The 14,781-nt window shown below is 46.2% G+C and overlaps 1 protein-coding gene across 5 annotated transcripts in view; it reads right to left on the reverse strand.

The window, feature by feature from the left end:
* Positions 1 to 4,273: 4,273 nt before the first annotated feature.
* The window catches only part of IL10RB (interleukin 10 receptor subunit beta), a 31,915-nt gene continuing 21,407 nt past the window's right edge, over positions 4,274 to 14,781 (reverse strand). For 2 of the 5 annotated variants that reach the window (XM_036087481.2, XM_078078527.1), the window contains one exon: positions 4,274 to 5,309. In XM_036087481.2, the coding sequence (XP_035943374.1) occupies positions 5,187 to 5,309 (123 nt within the window). In that variant the 3' untranslated portion in view covers positions 4,274 to 5,186. Of the gene's footprint in view, positions 5,310 to 13,040; positions 13,716 to 14,781 lie in introns of those variants that run through there. The other 3 variants (XM_036087480.2, XM_078078480.1, XR_013449996.1) reach the window with 3 other exon arrangements.

The following is a 14,781-nucleotide window of genomic DNA, read 5'->3' on the forward strand; positions in this document are numbered from 1 at the left end:
AACTGATCAGGGTCCTCACATCATTAAATTCTCTGGTGTGATGCATAATGCAGAGAATCCATTAACCATGGCCCAGAGAATAATTTTGAGTTTAGGGAGACTTGCTGGAGATGGAGACTTTGAGTTGAGAAAACACTCATGAGATTTATCCAATACTGATATATTGAGCCAGCTCACCAGAGGGCCACTTTTGTCTTTCAGTGTTTATCCTCTGTGCTTTTCAAAGAGAATCAAGAGTGTATATCTCTTGAACCCACTGAATTCAATTTTGGGGAACTCCCTCCTGCTCTTCCCCCCTCCCTTATTTCTAGAAGCCCGCCTGGACACAGATCCTCTTGCGTACCCCTCCACCCATCGCTTTTCCCCTAAATGAGGCCAATGAAGACAAAGAGCCCATGAAGGGAAACCCTGACAGCTCTGGACCAGCCAAAGGGTTGGCAACAGAACTTCTAAGAGGGAAAAGAAATAATTAAGGAAGTGGTAACAAGGCGTTAGCTTGGGAAGGGGAAGCAAATAAATGTAAAGCTTTACCAAGAAATGTTTCTCCATCTTACAGTGCTGTTAAGGTCATTAATGGACTGAGGAAGATGGGTCCCAAAAAATAAAGAACATGGGGCGCCTGGGTGGCTCAGTCGTTAAGCATCTGCCTTCGGCTCAGGTCATGATCCCAGGGTCCTAGGATCGAGCCCCTCATTGGGCTCCCTGCTCAGCGGGAAGCCTGCTTCTCCCTCTCCCACTCCCCTTGCTTGTGTTCCCTCTCTCGCTGTGTCTCTCCCTGTCAAATAAATAAATAAAATCTTTAAAAAAAATAAATAAATAAAGAACTTGAAATTGGCAGCAGTCCCATCAGACATCTGTTAGCACCTGTTAAAAAGAAAATAATAGGCCCCAGATGGTGTCAGTTTGACTGAGTTTCCAAATTGGGGCTTAATACCCGATCAAATTGCTGTTTCAACCTTCCCTAGAAATGTAGTCTTAACTGGCCAGGAATTTTTCTATCAGGACCAAGAAGTCTGCCACAAGGGCCCTCTCCATCCCGCAAAGGGAGATAAGGTCATCTGCATGGTAAAGCCCTCTTGCTTCTCCCCCAAAGGGAAATCCTTGCCTGGAACAATCCTGTTTGTCTGCCAATAACTTTCTTGTCCCCACCCTCCTTCTGCAAAAACTTGCCTTTTTGTGCAACTCCTCTTCTTGCTAGATGGGAAGCTGCCCGATTCAGGAATCATTTAATAAAGCCAATTCGATCTTTGAAATTTACTCAGTTGAATTTTTGTTATTTAACACAGCTTTGTGGTTCCAAGTGCTGGGGAGACAAGGGTGAGGCCAGAATATGGTCCTGCCGCTCTAATAATTAACAGTGGGGACAGACGCTGTGGAGATGTTACCAAACTAACGTGAGTTCGCTCCTTAGTGAGTCACAGGTGGAGACTACACTGGGCAGAGTCATCACAAAGGACACTTAATCTTCAGCAAGTAAGGAGATCATGGGGAATCACTTCCAAAGCTGTGACTCCCTGAGTAAGGGTGAGTGGGTTTCTTTTATTTGGGGTTAGGATGAATATTCAGAAAGGGGGGTTTAGTCATTGTACGTAAAAGCAGGCATAAAGTTGCACAGGTGTGCTTAGAAAACATGCCTAGGCATGCATCCTATGTTACGTGAATGAAGCTTATGCTCTTTTTTGGGTGGGGATTCTAACATTATGACAAGGTGGAGGTAACTGAGACACTCCCCGGTCCATCTGCGCAGGTGTGAGGCAGTGGTCGAGCTCAACATGGTGGGATGCCGGAGCTCTTGTTTGCCTCTCAAAGATGAGGTTACCATTCCTGTGAAGAAGGGGAGGGCGGTCAGTGGGGGCCTTGCTGGCGACAGGTTTAACCTCATTAACCCTATGAGGCACGGTTTCATAAAGACTGTTAGAAAGTACGAAACTGCTTTGGAAAACAGTCTGGCAGTTCACCAAACAGCTAAACAGAAAATTATCATATGACCCAGCAATTCCGCTCCTAGGCGTCTACCCAAGAGTACTGAAAACACGTGTCCACACAAGAACCTGTGCACAAATGTTCACAGTGGCTTTATTCATGGGGGTCAAAAAGTGGAAGTGACCCCAATGTTCACCAGCTGGTGGATGGGGGGGATAAGCTCCATGTGGTCTATCCATACAATGGAATGATGACCAAGCAGTAAACAGCAATAAAGACAAATGAAGTGTGTCTACACACTGTGTAGCATGGATGACTCTTGGGAACGTTCTGTTAAGTGGAAGAAGCCAGTCACAGGGCGCCTGGGTGGCTCAGTCAGTTGAGCGTCTGACTTCGGCTCAGGTCATGATCTCAGGGTCCTGGGATCGAGCCCCATGTAAAGGTTCTGTGCTCAGCGTGGAGTCTGCTTGTCCCTCTCCCTCTGCCTGTCGCCCCGCCCCTGTTGTCTCCGTCTCAAATAAATAAATAAAATCTTAAAAAAAAAAAAGAAAAAGAAAGAAGCCAGCCACAAAGGACCACATACTGTATGGATTCCACTTATATTATATGTCCAGAATAGGCAAATCCACTGACACCTAAAGCAGATTAGTCATTAGGGAGGGACTGCTAATGGGTAGGTGGCCTCTTTCTGGGGAGATGAAAATGTTCTGCAAGTGAAGAGTGGTGACAGCTGACCAAATACGCTGAAAATGTTTTCATTGTCCGCTTCAAATGGGTACATTGTGTGGTGTCTGAATTACATCTCAAGAAAGCTGTTATTGTTATTAGTTTTTAAAGTATTGAAATTGCAGTTTACACAGGATGCTGGGCAGGACCAGAGAGGGCCACCAACTCCCTTGAGGGTTCATGTAGCACTTCCTGTGTTTTTTGCACTGATATTAGTATTGCATGTCTATGTGGCTTCCTGGAGGCCCTCCTGGCTTGTGATCAGCCACAAAAGCATCCTCCAGTTTCAAATTGGAACCATCCAGATATGAGCATTCCCTGGTTTTATTTGGCAAATGCAATCTGTTGTCATTTTTTAAGACTGCGTTTCCTAGCCATGAGTTCTACATGGAATTTCTGGAAGGCTAGAAAAAGAAAGGGAAAATAGTGATTTTTGTTTAACTTAAGGTTTCTTCCACAGTTATTTGATCCACTCTTATTATAGCTCTCTGTTTGTTTCTTCCTCACCTTTTGGTGAGAATGAGAGTCTGAGAAATGAGATGTGATTTCCCATGATGGACGCCGCAAGCAGATGCCTAGTGATGGTGGTAGTCTCAGGAGCCCAACTTGGCAGGAACCAGAAGAGCCAATCTTTGAGGAAAACAACAGACCTGGGGGCACAGCAACCCTTTAATTCTCACATCTGCCTCTAAGGATAATCAGAGCATTCAACAAGGACTGAGAACATTTGACCCAACACTGGATTTAGAAACTCCTTGATGCTGGGCTTCTCTTAACAGCCAGCCACCTATTTTAAAAGCTCATTCTTGAAAATACTCCATGAGTGGTCCTTGGACTCCAAGATGGCTTTTAACATGAAAACAGAGTTTGCCATTGAGGGGGTGATTCCCAAAGGGCTCTTCCACTGCCGACTAGATTAGAGGCTACATTTTAGCAATGAGAAACCAAAATATTAAGAATGGAGACTAGATAGAGATGCTGTAACATTCTGAGTCACTTCTGATGTTCAGTTGGATCTGAAAAGCAACTTCAACTCAATTTGAAAGTAGTCAGGATAACCTTACAGAATAGAACCCTTTTTTCTTTTACCTGGAAATTTTTCACTGGATTTGTTTCTCTCTTTTATGTGTTTTATGGTGTTTTGTGAACTTATTGAACCCGAGCAGAATCTGCTCTGTTTAATCTGCACATGTTTATGACTCTTGATATCATCCGCATATGTCATGGTGGCATATTCAAGAAGGCTTCAGTTTACCACTTTGCATTAGCCATTGATTCAATAGGCATTTCTTAGTACTAGGCTCTGTGACAGGTGCTGGCTCAGGGAAAAGGGTAGCAGCGCCCAGGACTGCTTCCCAGATGACCTGTAGTGAGCACATCAGAAGCCTGAAGCAGTGCCGGGGGAGGGGGGAGGTGTCGGCCATGGAAATATTTTCTGGAGATGCTCACAACCCCGGATGACCTCTGACCTTCCTAGAAAAGCACAGCGTGGTGGGTGGACCATGTTAGCTGGGTATTAAAAGCAAGAGTGCTCCCTTTGAAGGCTAGAGAACAGGACGACATAGGGAGTGCAGTTAACAGGTACTCACAAGCTACTGTTGAGTAACAAAAAAGCTCAACCAAGTAAGTTTGAAGATCTCACTTGCTTTATTCAGTAATTTGTGAATGTTGCGGCATCCCATCTAGCAAGTAGAAGGGCGCTCTGAGGAGTTGTACCAAACGGAAGGATTTTATGGAAGGAGGGTGGGACAAGAAAATTATTAGCAAGAGCAAAAGACTGTTCCAGGCAAGGCTTTCCCTTCAGGGGGAAGGACAAGGGATCTTATCAAGCAGATGATCTCATCTTCCTTTGGGGGACACAGGGAGTCCCTGTGGCAGACTCCTTGGCACTGATGGAAAAACTCCTGACCAGTTAAGACGACATTTCTGGGGGTGGTTGAAGCTGCAATTAGATCACGTATCAAGCCCCAGTTTGGGGACTTGGCCTCAGAGATGCCATTTTGGGCCCATGGTTTTCCTTTGAACAGTAGCATAAACCCTCTAAAGAGAGCAGCGGTTCTCCATTTTGGTTGCACGCTGGAAAAACCTGGGGGAGATTTACAAGAGTGATGCCCGAGATGTTCCCTCCCCCAGAGAGCCGGAATTAATGGGTCAGGGCAAGGCTGGGGCATTGGCATTCTAAAGTTCCCCAGGTGGCTGCCATGGGCAGCCACAGATGAGAGAGATGAAACAGAATGCCTTGGAGGCTAAGGGCAGCAGGGCAGGAGACCCATGAGGACGGGTAATGAGTTCCTCTCCCATAAGACTGGACTCCCATAAAGAGCCAGCAAGGTGGAGGAGGGAAGTTGGCTCAGCTGGCTGCCCTCGGGGAGGACCTTTCATGTTTCTGCCACAACGTCTTAGTGGTGGCCCACAAGATGATCTGCTGAATCCCCTCTGGTCTCAGGAGTCTTGGACATTTTCCACATAAGTGGGGTTCTTCCCTCCTTCATGGCTGCAAAGTCTACAGCCTCAGCGGCCAGTTGCCCACATCCTCCTCAATATGGCCGGGCTCCAGACATTCGACAAGGCAGCAGAATCCACCCCGACTCTCTCTCGTCACAGATCCGGGATGAACTCCTTTTGTTACATGGTTTCAGAGGTTCCTGCTGAAGGTTCAACTGCAAAGAATAAGTGAGATAATAGATCACAAAGCCTGGCACACAGCACAAAGTTAATACATGATAATGTTGTCAATATTATTACTTAATTAGAAAGAAAAAAATGGGGCACCTGGGTGGCTCGGTCGGTTAAGTGTCTGCCTTCGGCTCAGGTCATGATCCCAGGGTCCTGGGATTGAGTCCCACGTCGGGCTCCCTGCTCAGTGGGGAGTCTGCTTCTCCCTCTCCCTTTGCCCCTCCCCACCGCTCATACTGTCTCTCTCTCAAATAAATAAATAAAATCTTAAAAAAAAAAAAAAGAAGTTTCAAGTACATTTGAAAGGAAGATACCTCAAATGGTTCCATCATGTAGAAAAAGGGATTTGGACACATCTGGGGAGAAAAGCCTCTGAATGCTGAAGCAGACAAAGCAAGAATGCAAATAAGAAGGAATCAACTGGACAGTTAGATAGGACAAGGGTTGGTTGCCCCGTGTCCTCGCCAGCATCCTTGTGGTGTGGTGTGGATGCCATTAGTCCTACTGTTTTCGTGTGGCTCTGCAGATCAGCCCTGAAGTCTCTGCAGGGACTCAGGCTCAGCCCGTCCCACTCACCACCCATGTGGACACTCTGCATACTGGGGTGTGGTGTTCTCGATTTCTTCCCTGTTTGGGGGCCACCTCTCAGCCCAGGCAGCATCCCCTCAAAGAAGTCCCCCAACAGCATCCTCCCTGGCAAGGGGCAGTGGAAATGTTACCTATTAGACAGGAAGATATTGGGACAGAACCATTTGTAAAGCTAAAGCAGCAAAACAAATGTGAAAATGACTGCACAGATTTTTTCCTGAGACAAAAGCCCATTATCAGCACATTTTGAGAAAATCCTGGGTATTTTGAACACATGGAAATCGAAAAGTGTTGGAATGATGACTATTTGTAAGCATTTGTATATTTATTACAATTTTCCCCAACTATTTATTGTGAAAACTTTTTAAAAAAGATTTATTTATTTGAGAGAGAGAGAGTGTGCGTGTGTGTGTGCGAGTGGGGGAGGGGCAGAGGGAGAGAGAGAATCCTGGAGCAGGCTTCCCGCTGAGCGCGGAGCCCGAAGCAGGGCTCGATCCCACCACCTTGAGAACAGGACCTGAGCTGAAGTCAAGAGTCGGACGTTCAACCGACTGAGATATCCAGGCGTCCCGATCATAAAAACTTTTGAAGCTGTAGAGAAGTTGAATGTCTAAATACCCTGCATTTAGAATCATTATTAACACTTAGTCACAGTTACTTCCTCTCTGTCTCTACACACACACACACACACACACACACACACACACACGCACACGCGCACGCGCGCGCATTTTAACATCTCTGACATTTAGATTTGTCTGACAATCAATACTGAGGCATAGTTTCCATCCTAGTATTTTCTTTCTTTCCTCCTTCCTTCCTTCCTTCCTTCCTTCCTTCCTTCCTTCCTTCCTTCCTTCCTTTCTCTCTCTCTCTTTGCTATTTTTTTTTAAGTAGGCTCCACACCCAGCGTGGATCCCAATACGGGGCTTGAACTCTCCACCCTGAGATCAAGACCGGAGCTGAGATCAAGAGTCAGATGCTTAACCGACTGAGCCACCCAGGCGCCCCTCTTTCTTTTTTCTTAGTTCAAATACTAATGGTGCATCTTATAACTGGTGGCATTTTAGAGTCAACAGACAACAGAATTGGTAATGTGCCCAGCACAGCGTCTGGCTCGTTGTCAGTGACACACCAAGTGGTAACTGTTATTACTATCTTAATATGACAGTGAATTTGTCTGGCTCTCCTTGTGGCTCTGTCAATTGTGATTTATTTTGAAGCTACGCTGTGAAGCGTGTACATGGTTAGAACTGTTTTACCTTCCTGCTGAACCGAAACTTCTACAAAGATGCTTTGTGCCTTCATGTCTTTTTTGTGTGATGTTAATATAATGAAATCAGCTTGCTTGGTGAGAGCTTGCCTGGCATATCCTTTGCCCTCTTTTTACTTCCAATTTTTCTATATCTGTATGTTTTCTGTGGGTCTTTTAAAAACAGCTAGAATTTTACTATCGTTTAAAAAAATACACTCTGACAATTTTATCTTTTACTGGACCACTTAGTCCATTTACTTGTTGATTTATTTCTATTATATTACTTACGTTTCCTATTTGTTCTGCCCACCCCCCTTTTTTTTAAGGTCTCTTCTCCTTTTTGGTCAGAGTAATCTCTTGACTGAGTCATTTTTCTTATTCTGCTCTTTTCTTTTAGTACAGTTTCCCAACCTCTCCTCTATTGATATTTTGGGCCAGATAATTCTTTGTTGCGTGTTGGCTATCTTGTGCATTGTTGGATGCTTTGCAGTTTCCTGGCTTCTATTCCCCAGACGCCAGTAACACCCCTCCAGTTCTGACAATCACAAATGTTTCCAGACATTGTCCCATGTCCCCTGGGATCAAAATTGTCCCCCGCCCTCCTCACCCCAGTTGGGAACCACTTCTCTAGTGATGAGGTGACTCTAGAAATCTCAACATACTTAACTTATCCATGTCTCAAATGAATCGGTGTCTTTATTCTTCTCTGAAACCCAGCAGGAACATTAAGTCAGTTTATCTGTAGTTCTTCCCCTCCGTGTTTTAGTTGCTGCTTTGCTCACCCAGAATAGATTATTACTGTTTTATGCAGTTCAATATTTGTTTAGATTAACTCACTTATTTACCAGTTTCTTTCCTCTTTTCTTCTTACGTATCATAACTTCCATGTGGGAATTGTATCCTTCGGCCTAAAATACACCCTTTAGATCTTTATCTGATCAAGACCTTTTGATGTCAAACGCTCTCAACTTTTGTTTGTCTGAGTCTTTGTTTTGTCCCTTTTCCTGAAGGGATACACATTTTGCAGGATACACAGGTCTAAGTTGACTGAGATTTTTGATGCACTTGGAACATATTCTATCCACTTTGGGCTTCTATTACCGCGGAGAAAGTATCCATAAATTTAATTGTTCTTCCTTCGAAGGTAATCGACCTTCTCTGTTTTTGATGTCCTGTAGTTTCACTCTGATGTGATTTCTCCTTATTTGTCCAGCTTGAGATTTGTTAGATTCCTGATTTGGAGGATTGGTAGCTTAAATAGCCGTTGTCTTTGCAAATATTCGAACGGTGCTGTGGCCTCCTCCTTTCTCACCTCTCCTCTGAGATTGTGATCAGACACGTAATAGATCATCTCACTCTATCCATCATATGTCTTATATATTAACCTCTCACATTTTCTATCCTATGTTTCTCTATATTGCCTCCTTGATGTTCACTTCAGATCTACCCTTCCAGTGGTTAATTGTATGTGTCAAATTGGCTGGGCCATAGTACCCCGGTATTTGATCAGATGCATCTGAATGTTGCTGTGGAGATAGTTTTCAGATGAAATTAACATTTAAATCAGTAGACTTTGAGTAAAGCAGATTACTCTCCATAATGTGGGTGGGCCTCATCCAATCAGTTGAAGGCCTTAAGAGCAAAAAGACTGAGGTCTTCATGGAAGAGGTAATCCTTCCTCGAGGCTGCTTCTGGACTCAACTAAATGTCAGCTCTTCCCTGGATCTCTAGCCTGTCAATCTGCCTTATGTATTTTGGACTTGCCAGCCTCCACAATCCTGTGAGCCGATTCCTTAAAACAAATCTCTCTCTCTATGTGTAAGTACACACGTCCTATTGGTTTTGTTTCTCTGAACCCTGACAAACACACTCCCCGTCCTGCCCAGTCTTCTCACTCTCTCTTCAGCTGTGTTTAACCTGTGGTTCAACCCCTCCTCTGACTTGTACACTTCAATGATGATAGTTTTCATTTCTACAGGTCCATGTGCACCCCGCCCCCCAAATCTATTTGGTGATTTCTCAGTCTATAGCAGATTATAACGATTTCTCCCAATGATCCTCTCCCTTCCTTGTAAGAGGATTGTACATTCCTCCAGTTGTTGCTACATGACCTGCAGTTCCTCCCTGAGGAAGGAGTACTTCCCCACTCTATTGACATTGGCCTTGGCCATGTCTTTGACCAAAGGAATGTGGACAGAAATGACAGGCTCCACGTCCAAGCAGAAACTCTAAGAACTATCGTGGGATTGGCATTTCTTTTGCCATTTAGCATGTCCTTCAGCCTAGATCCTAGAATGAAGAAGTCACTGGGATTAGGACAGATTGACAGTTGACCTCCGGCCACATGCAAAAGGAGTGAGAAACAAGTCTTTGCTCTTAGTCGCTGCGATTTGGGATTCATGAGCTGCCACAGTAAAGCAGAACGATCCAGGCTCTTGTGCATTTCTGACATTGTCGGTGCCCCTCACACGTATTTAACTCTGCTAAGCGTGCTGTATATTCTGTGTATGGCAGGTTCTGAAGTCTTCGTGGGTCTGACTTAGTTGCTTGCTGTTTCCGCTGGCTCTTGCTCATGAGGCTTTCCTTTTGGGTTTTGTGATTTCTAACAGCTAACCCTGAAGTTTTCGTTGACCACCCAGACAGTGTGATTTGGGGCTGTACACCTTTCGTTTGAGATGATAATTTCTCAGGAAGGATATATTTTGCCCCTTCACTCCGAAAACACAACCAAAACCAAAAAGGTGCCCTTGTAGTCCCTGCTAGGGATATGTGGTGGGCTGAATAATAACCCTCCAAGATGCCAGGTCCTAGTTGCTGACACCTGTGAATGTGACTTTATTCGGAAATAGGGTCTTTGCAGATGTGCTTCAATTGAGGATGTCGAGGTGGCGAAAATTTCCTGGATTATCTGGGTGAGGCTTACATGCAACCACAAGTGTCCTCATAAGAGAGAGGCAGAGGGAGACACACACAGAAGGGGAGAAGGTCATGTGAATGCAGAAACAGAGACTGGAGTGAGGTTGCCACCCACCAAGGGACGCCGGCATTTGGAAGAAGGAACACATTGTCTCCTAAAAACTCTGAAGATGTTTTCCAACATCTTGATTTCAGCCTAGTGATACTGATTTTGGATTTTTGGCCTCTGGAACTGTGAGAGAATCTGTTTTTGTTAAGTCACCAAGTCTGTGGTACTTTGTGATGGCAGCCCTCGGAAATAAATATGGGGGCGGGATGGGATTCATTTATTCCTAGTCGCCCTTACACAGAGGGGATGGCTCTTTGGGATTTCAGATTTATGGGGAGGTCTCCTTGAGACCCCACCTTGTGTGAGCCCTGGTCTTTGTCTTCTGTCCCTTCAGAACTTGTGAGGGGCCAATACCTACAGGGTTTGTCAAATGCCCTCAAAGTGAAAGGTGGCACTTGGTCAGCTTCTGTAGATATTGGCCTCTGAATATTCCTTCCTTTCTTGTTAGGAAACAACTGAAATGATTTTTTTAAACATTACATCCAGCATCTCAGTCAATTTCATCTGAGGGCCAGGGAGTTTGCCTAGTCAGCCATGTTGTGGGAAATGGAAGTCAAATAGGCGTTCCTTGTCACCAAGATTGCTGAAGGATAGACGTGTCCCTTATTTACTGTGTTGAAGGCTTGAGCAGATCGCATCATTAAAGAGGCGGTCAAGAGATAAAAGGAGTGCTTAGGAGGATGGGGAATATGTGGGGGGGGGGGCGCTTTTCAGCACTAAGCAAATGTCCATCAGCTGTGGGAGTTGGGGCGTGTGGGCAGGGTCAGGGGAGCAAACAACATGCATTCCTTGGTGTGCTTAGAGTCCTTGGTCGCTGAGGTGCCTCTGGTTCCACCTCTACCACACAAATACCTGGGTCTTCCCCAGTGGGGCGGGGCAGAGCCTCTGTTGTCAACTCTTGGCCCGGGAAGACCCATGGTTTCCTGTCCCCTTGTCTTCGCACCCCGGGTCTCCCATCCTTGGTAGGAGGCTGTTAGTCCCCCAGGCTCTGGCTAGCCAATCTTGGGCTTCAACTCCTTCTCCTTAAACCCTTCAGGACCTCCCACCGCTGGAGGGAAGGTGTTTCTCTCAACTACCTCAGCTAGGAAACCATGGAGAGAGGTCTCACGCCTGCCTTCCTCCTGCACTTGCTAGGTGCATTTTTAGGACTGGGAAATCCACATCCACTCCATTTCACTCTTGGTGGCCTGCTCAGAGTTTTATTTTTGTTTTTTAAAGATTTTATTTATTTATTTGAGAGGGAGGAAGAGAGAGTGTGTGCGCGCACAAGCTGGGGGAGGGTGGTGGGGGGCAGGGGCAGAGGCAGAAGGAGAAGCAGGCTCCCCGCTGAGCAGGGAGCCGGATGCGGGGCTTGATCCCAGGACCCTGAGATCATGACCTGAGCTGAAGGTAGACGCTTAACTGAATGAGCCACCCAGGCGCCCCCTGCTTAGGGTTTTAGATGCAAACATGAGAAACTGATTGGGGCTGATATAAGCAGAAAAAAGTTTCTCAATATAATGGAGAGGAGCTCACCGATTCTCTGGAAGCGTTGGGGAAAACAGCCTCAGAGGGGACCCAGGCAGGAACAATGTCCACATCAGACCCCATCTGGTGGGGACGTCACTGTTGCTGGTGTGAGCACCCCCTGGCTGTTGGCCACTTCTCCCAGAACCCCTTCCTCTGCTGCTACTGTCCGCCTTCTAAGTCAGACTGGGCTGGAGCCCGGCTTGCGTGCCTCTAGCCCAGCAGCGAGGGGGCTAGGAAACGGGCACGCAGCATTTGGAGCCCCCAGAGAGAGGGAGGAGTTCACATTCGCAAGGTGGGAGATTCCTCAGACATGTGCAGGAGATTCAGGTGCAAGGGGGGCAAAAAGAATGCTGAGTGTCCACAGCGGGGAGAGGGTGGGCGCTGGGGTGTCTCTTTTCTTCTCTCCAGAGCCAGATGCCTCCCCAAGTAGAGCCCCCCTGTTGCTGTGAGCTTAACTGGGGAAGGGAATCAGTTTCTCTCCCCTGCCTCGAGACGAGACGCAGACCACAGTTAAGATCTCTGGGGGCAATGAGAACTGAAAATATGGTGATCCCTCCCTCACAGTGTTACTGAAAATAATTTAAAAATACTGAAATGTAAAATGAACGCAAGGGAGGTCAACCATCTTCTCATCTCCCTTCTCCCCACCTCCTCCACCCCACCCCCGACCGTGATGCTTCATTTTAAACATGTCAAGTTATTCGAAGTGTTTTTCCAATTTTTGTGGCCTTTGAGGAATCTGCTTTATTGGGCAATCTGACACAGAGGAAGGGACACTGGTTGCTGACCTCGGTGTGTGGAGTTAAAGTCATACCCATGAGATTATGCTGCTGGTAAGACTAGCTACCATTTATCGAGTGCTTACGGTGTGTAGGCACTGGGGACAGCACTTTTTTTTTTTTTTTTAAGATTTATGTATGTATTTTAGAAAGAGAGAGAGAGAGAATGCAGGGGGAGGGGCAGAGGGAGAGAGAGAATCCTCAAGCAGACCCTGCATTGAGCATGGAGCCCAACACAGAGCTCGATCCCACGACCCTGAGATCATGGCCTGAGCCGACTAAGCCACCCAGGTGCCCTTGGGGGCGTGCATTTCATGGAATATGACCAATCCTTAGGTCTTTTAATTTCCACGTACAGATGAGGAAACCAAAGAGTCACAGGCTAGTAGGTGTCTGACTGGAATCCAAGTCTTCCTAGACCGATCGCTCCCAGATACCATTAGACCCTCACCCCCGGCACCGTTCCCGGGTGACAGCAGGAAGGGACTGAGAACACCACCAGAAATGGCAATGCACTATCTGCCAATTACCCAAACGTAGTACCATTCATGCACATAGATGAAATAGAGAATAAAACTTTAATAGAACACCAGCACTATATAAAACATACACAGATAGCAAAATAAATCCAGTCCAAGTATCCCTGAGAATCCAGAAAGTTCGCTGACCACTTTTGACTTGAGGCTGTTTTTTGGATCCGTCTCTTGGCCGTCTGGTTAGTCCTCATTTTAACTGTTTTTGTTTCTTCTAATTAAAACTTGTTTCTTATATTAGTGAGCAGAAGAGGCTGAAAATTATACTCCCCAGTGATCAACAATTTTTTTTTTTTTTTTTTTTAATCAGTGAGGCCTTTATAAAGCAGTACATTCCCACTGTGGAGTGTTTTTGCCAAGCGAGCCTTTAAAATCTAGCTCTTTGGTTGTTTAGATGCTGTCCTGGAATCTGAGAGTTCTAGATGTGGGGTTTGCTCAGGGGGTTTCCCGCTCTGCTGACGGTCAGAGGTGGGCGAGGGAAGGAGGGGGGTGCTGTACCCTGCTGAATGTGCTCCCTCCTCGGGGACCGGCTCGGAGGACCCCCGCCCAGACGGGACCCCAGGGGTGCAGCCATCACCAGGATTCTGCCTGCTATGTTCAGAGACTTGCATAATGACACTCAGTTTGTCAAAGACTTCATTCTCCTCAGAGGGCGGGAAGGAGAAAAACAGAAGCGTACTGTGATGAGGATGGCCTAAAAACTATGGGAGGGGAAAAAAAAAAAAGAAAGAAAGAAAGTTAATGATCAAAATTTTCCCATTTCTTTTTCTGGGCCTACACAGATTTATACAGAACTCCTGGCCGGAGAAGGCTGGTTTAAAGCATGTGACGATCACAGCACCAGAGTTCCTCAAAAATTTAAAAATAGAATGGCGATATGATGCAGTGATTTCACTTCTGAATACACACCCGGCAGAATTGAAAGCTGGGTCGCAAAGACGTATTTGCACTGTTGACTTGTAGTGTTACTCACAAAAGCCAGAAGGTAGTAGGAATGCCAGTGTCCCTCAGCGCTGGAGTGGATAAATAAATGGGGTCTATCCATACAATGGAAAATGATTCAGCCTTGAAAAGGAATGAATTTCTGACACCTGCTACGTGGATGAACCTTGAGGACGTCATGTTAAGTGGAATAAGCCAGACACTGAAAGGACGAATATTGTATGACTCTGCTGAATGTGAGGTCCCTAGAGGAGTCAAATTCATAGACAGAAAGTAGGATGGGGGAGGTACCAGGGGCAGCGGAGGGGGAGATGGGGAGTTCTTGTTTACTGGGGACAGACTCCATTTGGGATGATGAAAAAGTTCCGGTGACGGACAGCGGTGCTGGTTGCCCACCAATGTGACCCAGTGTGAATGCACTTAATAGCACTGAACTCCGCACTGAAAAATGGCCAAGATGGCAAATTTTATGTTCCGTGTGTTTTACCATAATTTCTAAAAATGTGACAACAAATCTGCACCTCAGAACCACCCTCTGACGGTGCAATGAGGTCCCCCTCTGATTGCTTCTTCTCTTAAACTGGAAGGGAGCTATTTTTAGACCGATCCCAGTGCTGTGGCACTGACTTGGCCTGAGGCCTGAGCGTCACCTCCTCTAGGAAGCAGCACATCACAGGCACGGGATGAATGTGTCTTGGAATAACAAGCAGAACCTCCCGCCATGTCCTCAGGCTGAGTTAGGGGCCCTCTTCAGGGGCTCGCCAGGACCCAGTGTGTCCCGACTTTCAGCCCTCAGCTCTGCCTGCCCAGTCGGCAGCCACGGGT

The sequence above is a fragment of the Halichoerus grypus genome, chromosome 1, assembly GCF_964656455.1.
Source record: "Halichoerus grypus chromosome 1, mHalGry1.hap1.1, whole genome shotgun sequence".
In the NCBI taxonomy this organism is placed as follows: domain Eukaryota; kingdom Metazoa; phylum Chordata; class Mammalia; order Carnivora; family Phocidae; genus Halichoerus; species Halichoerus grypus.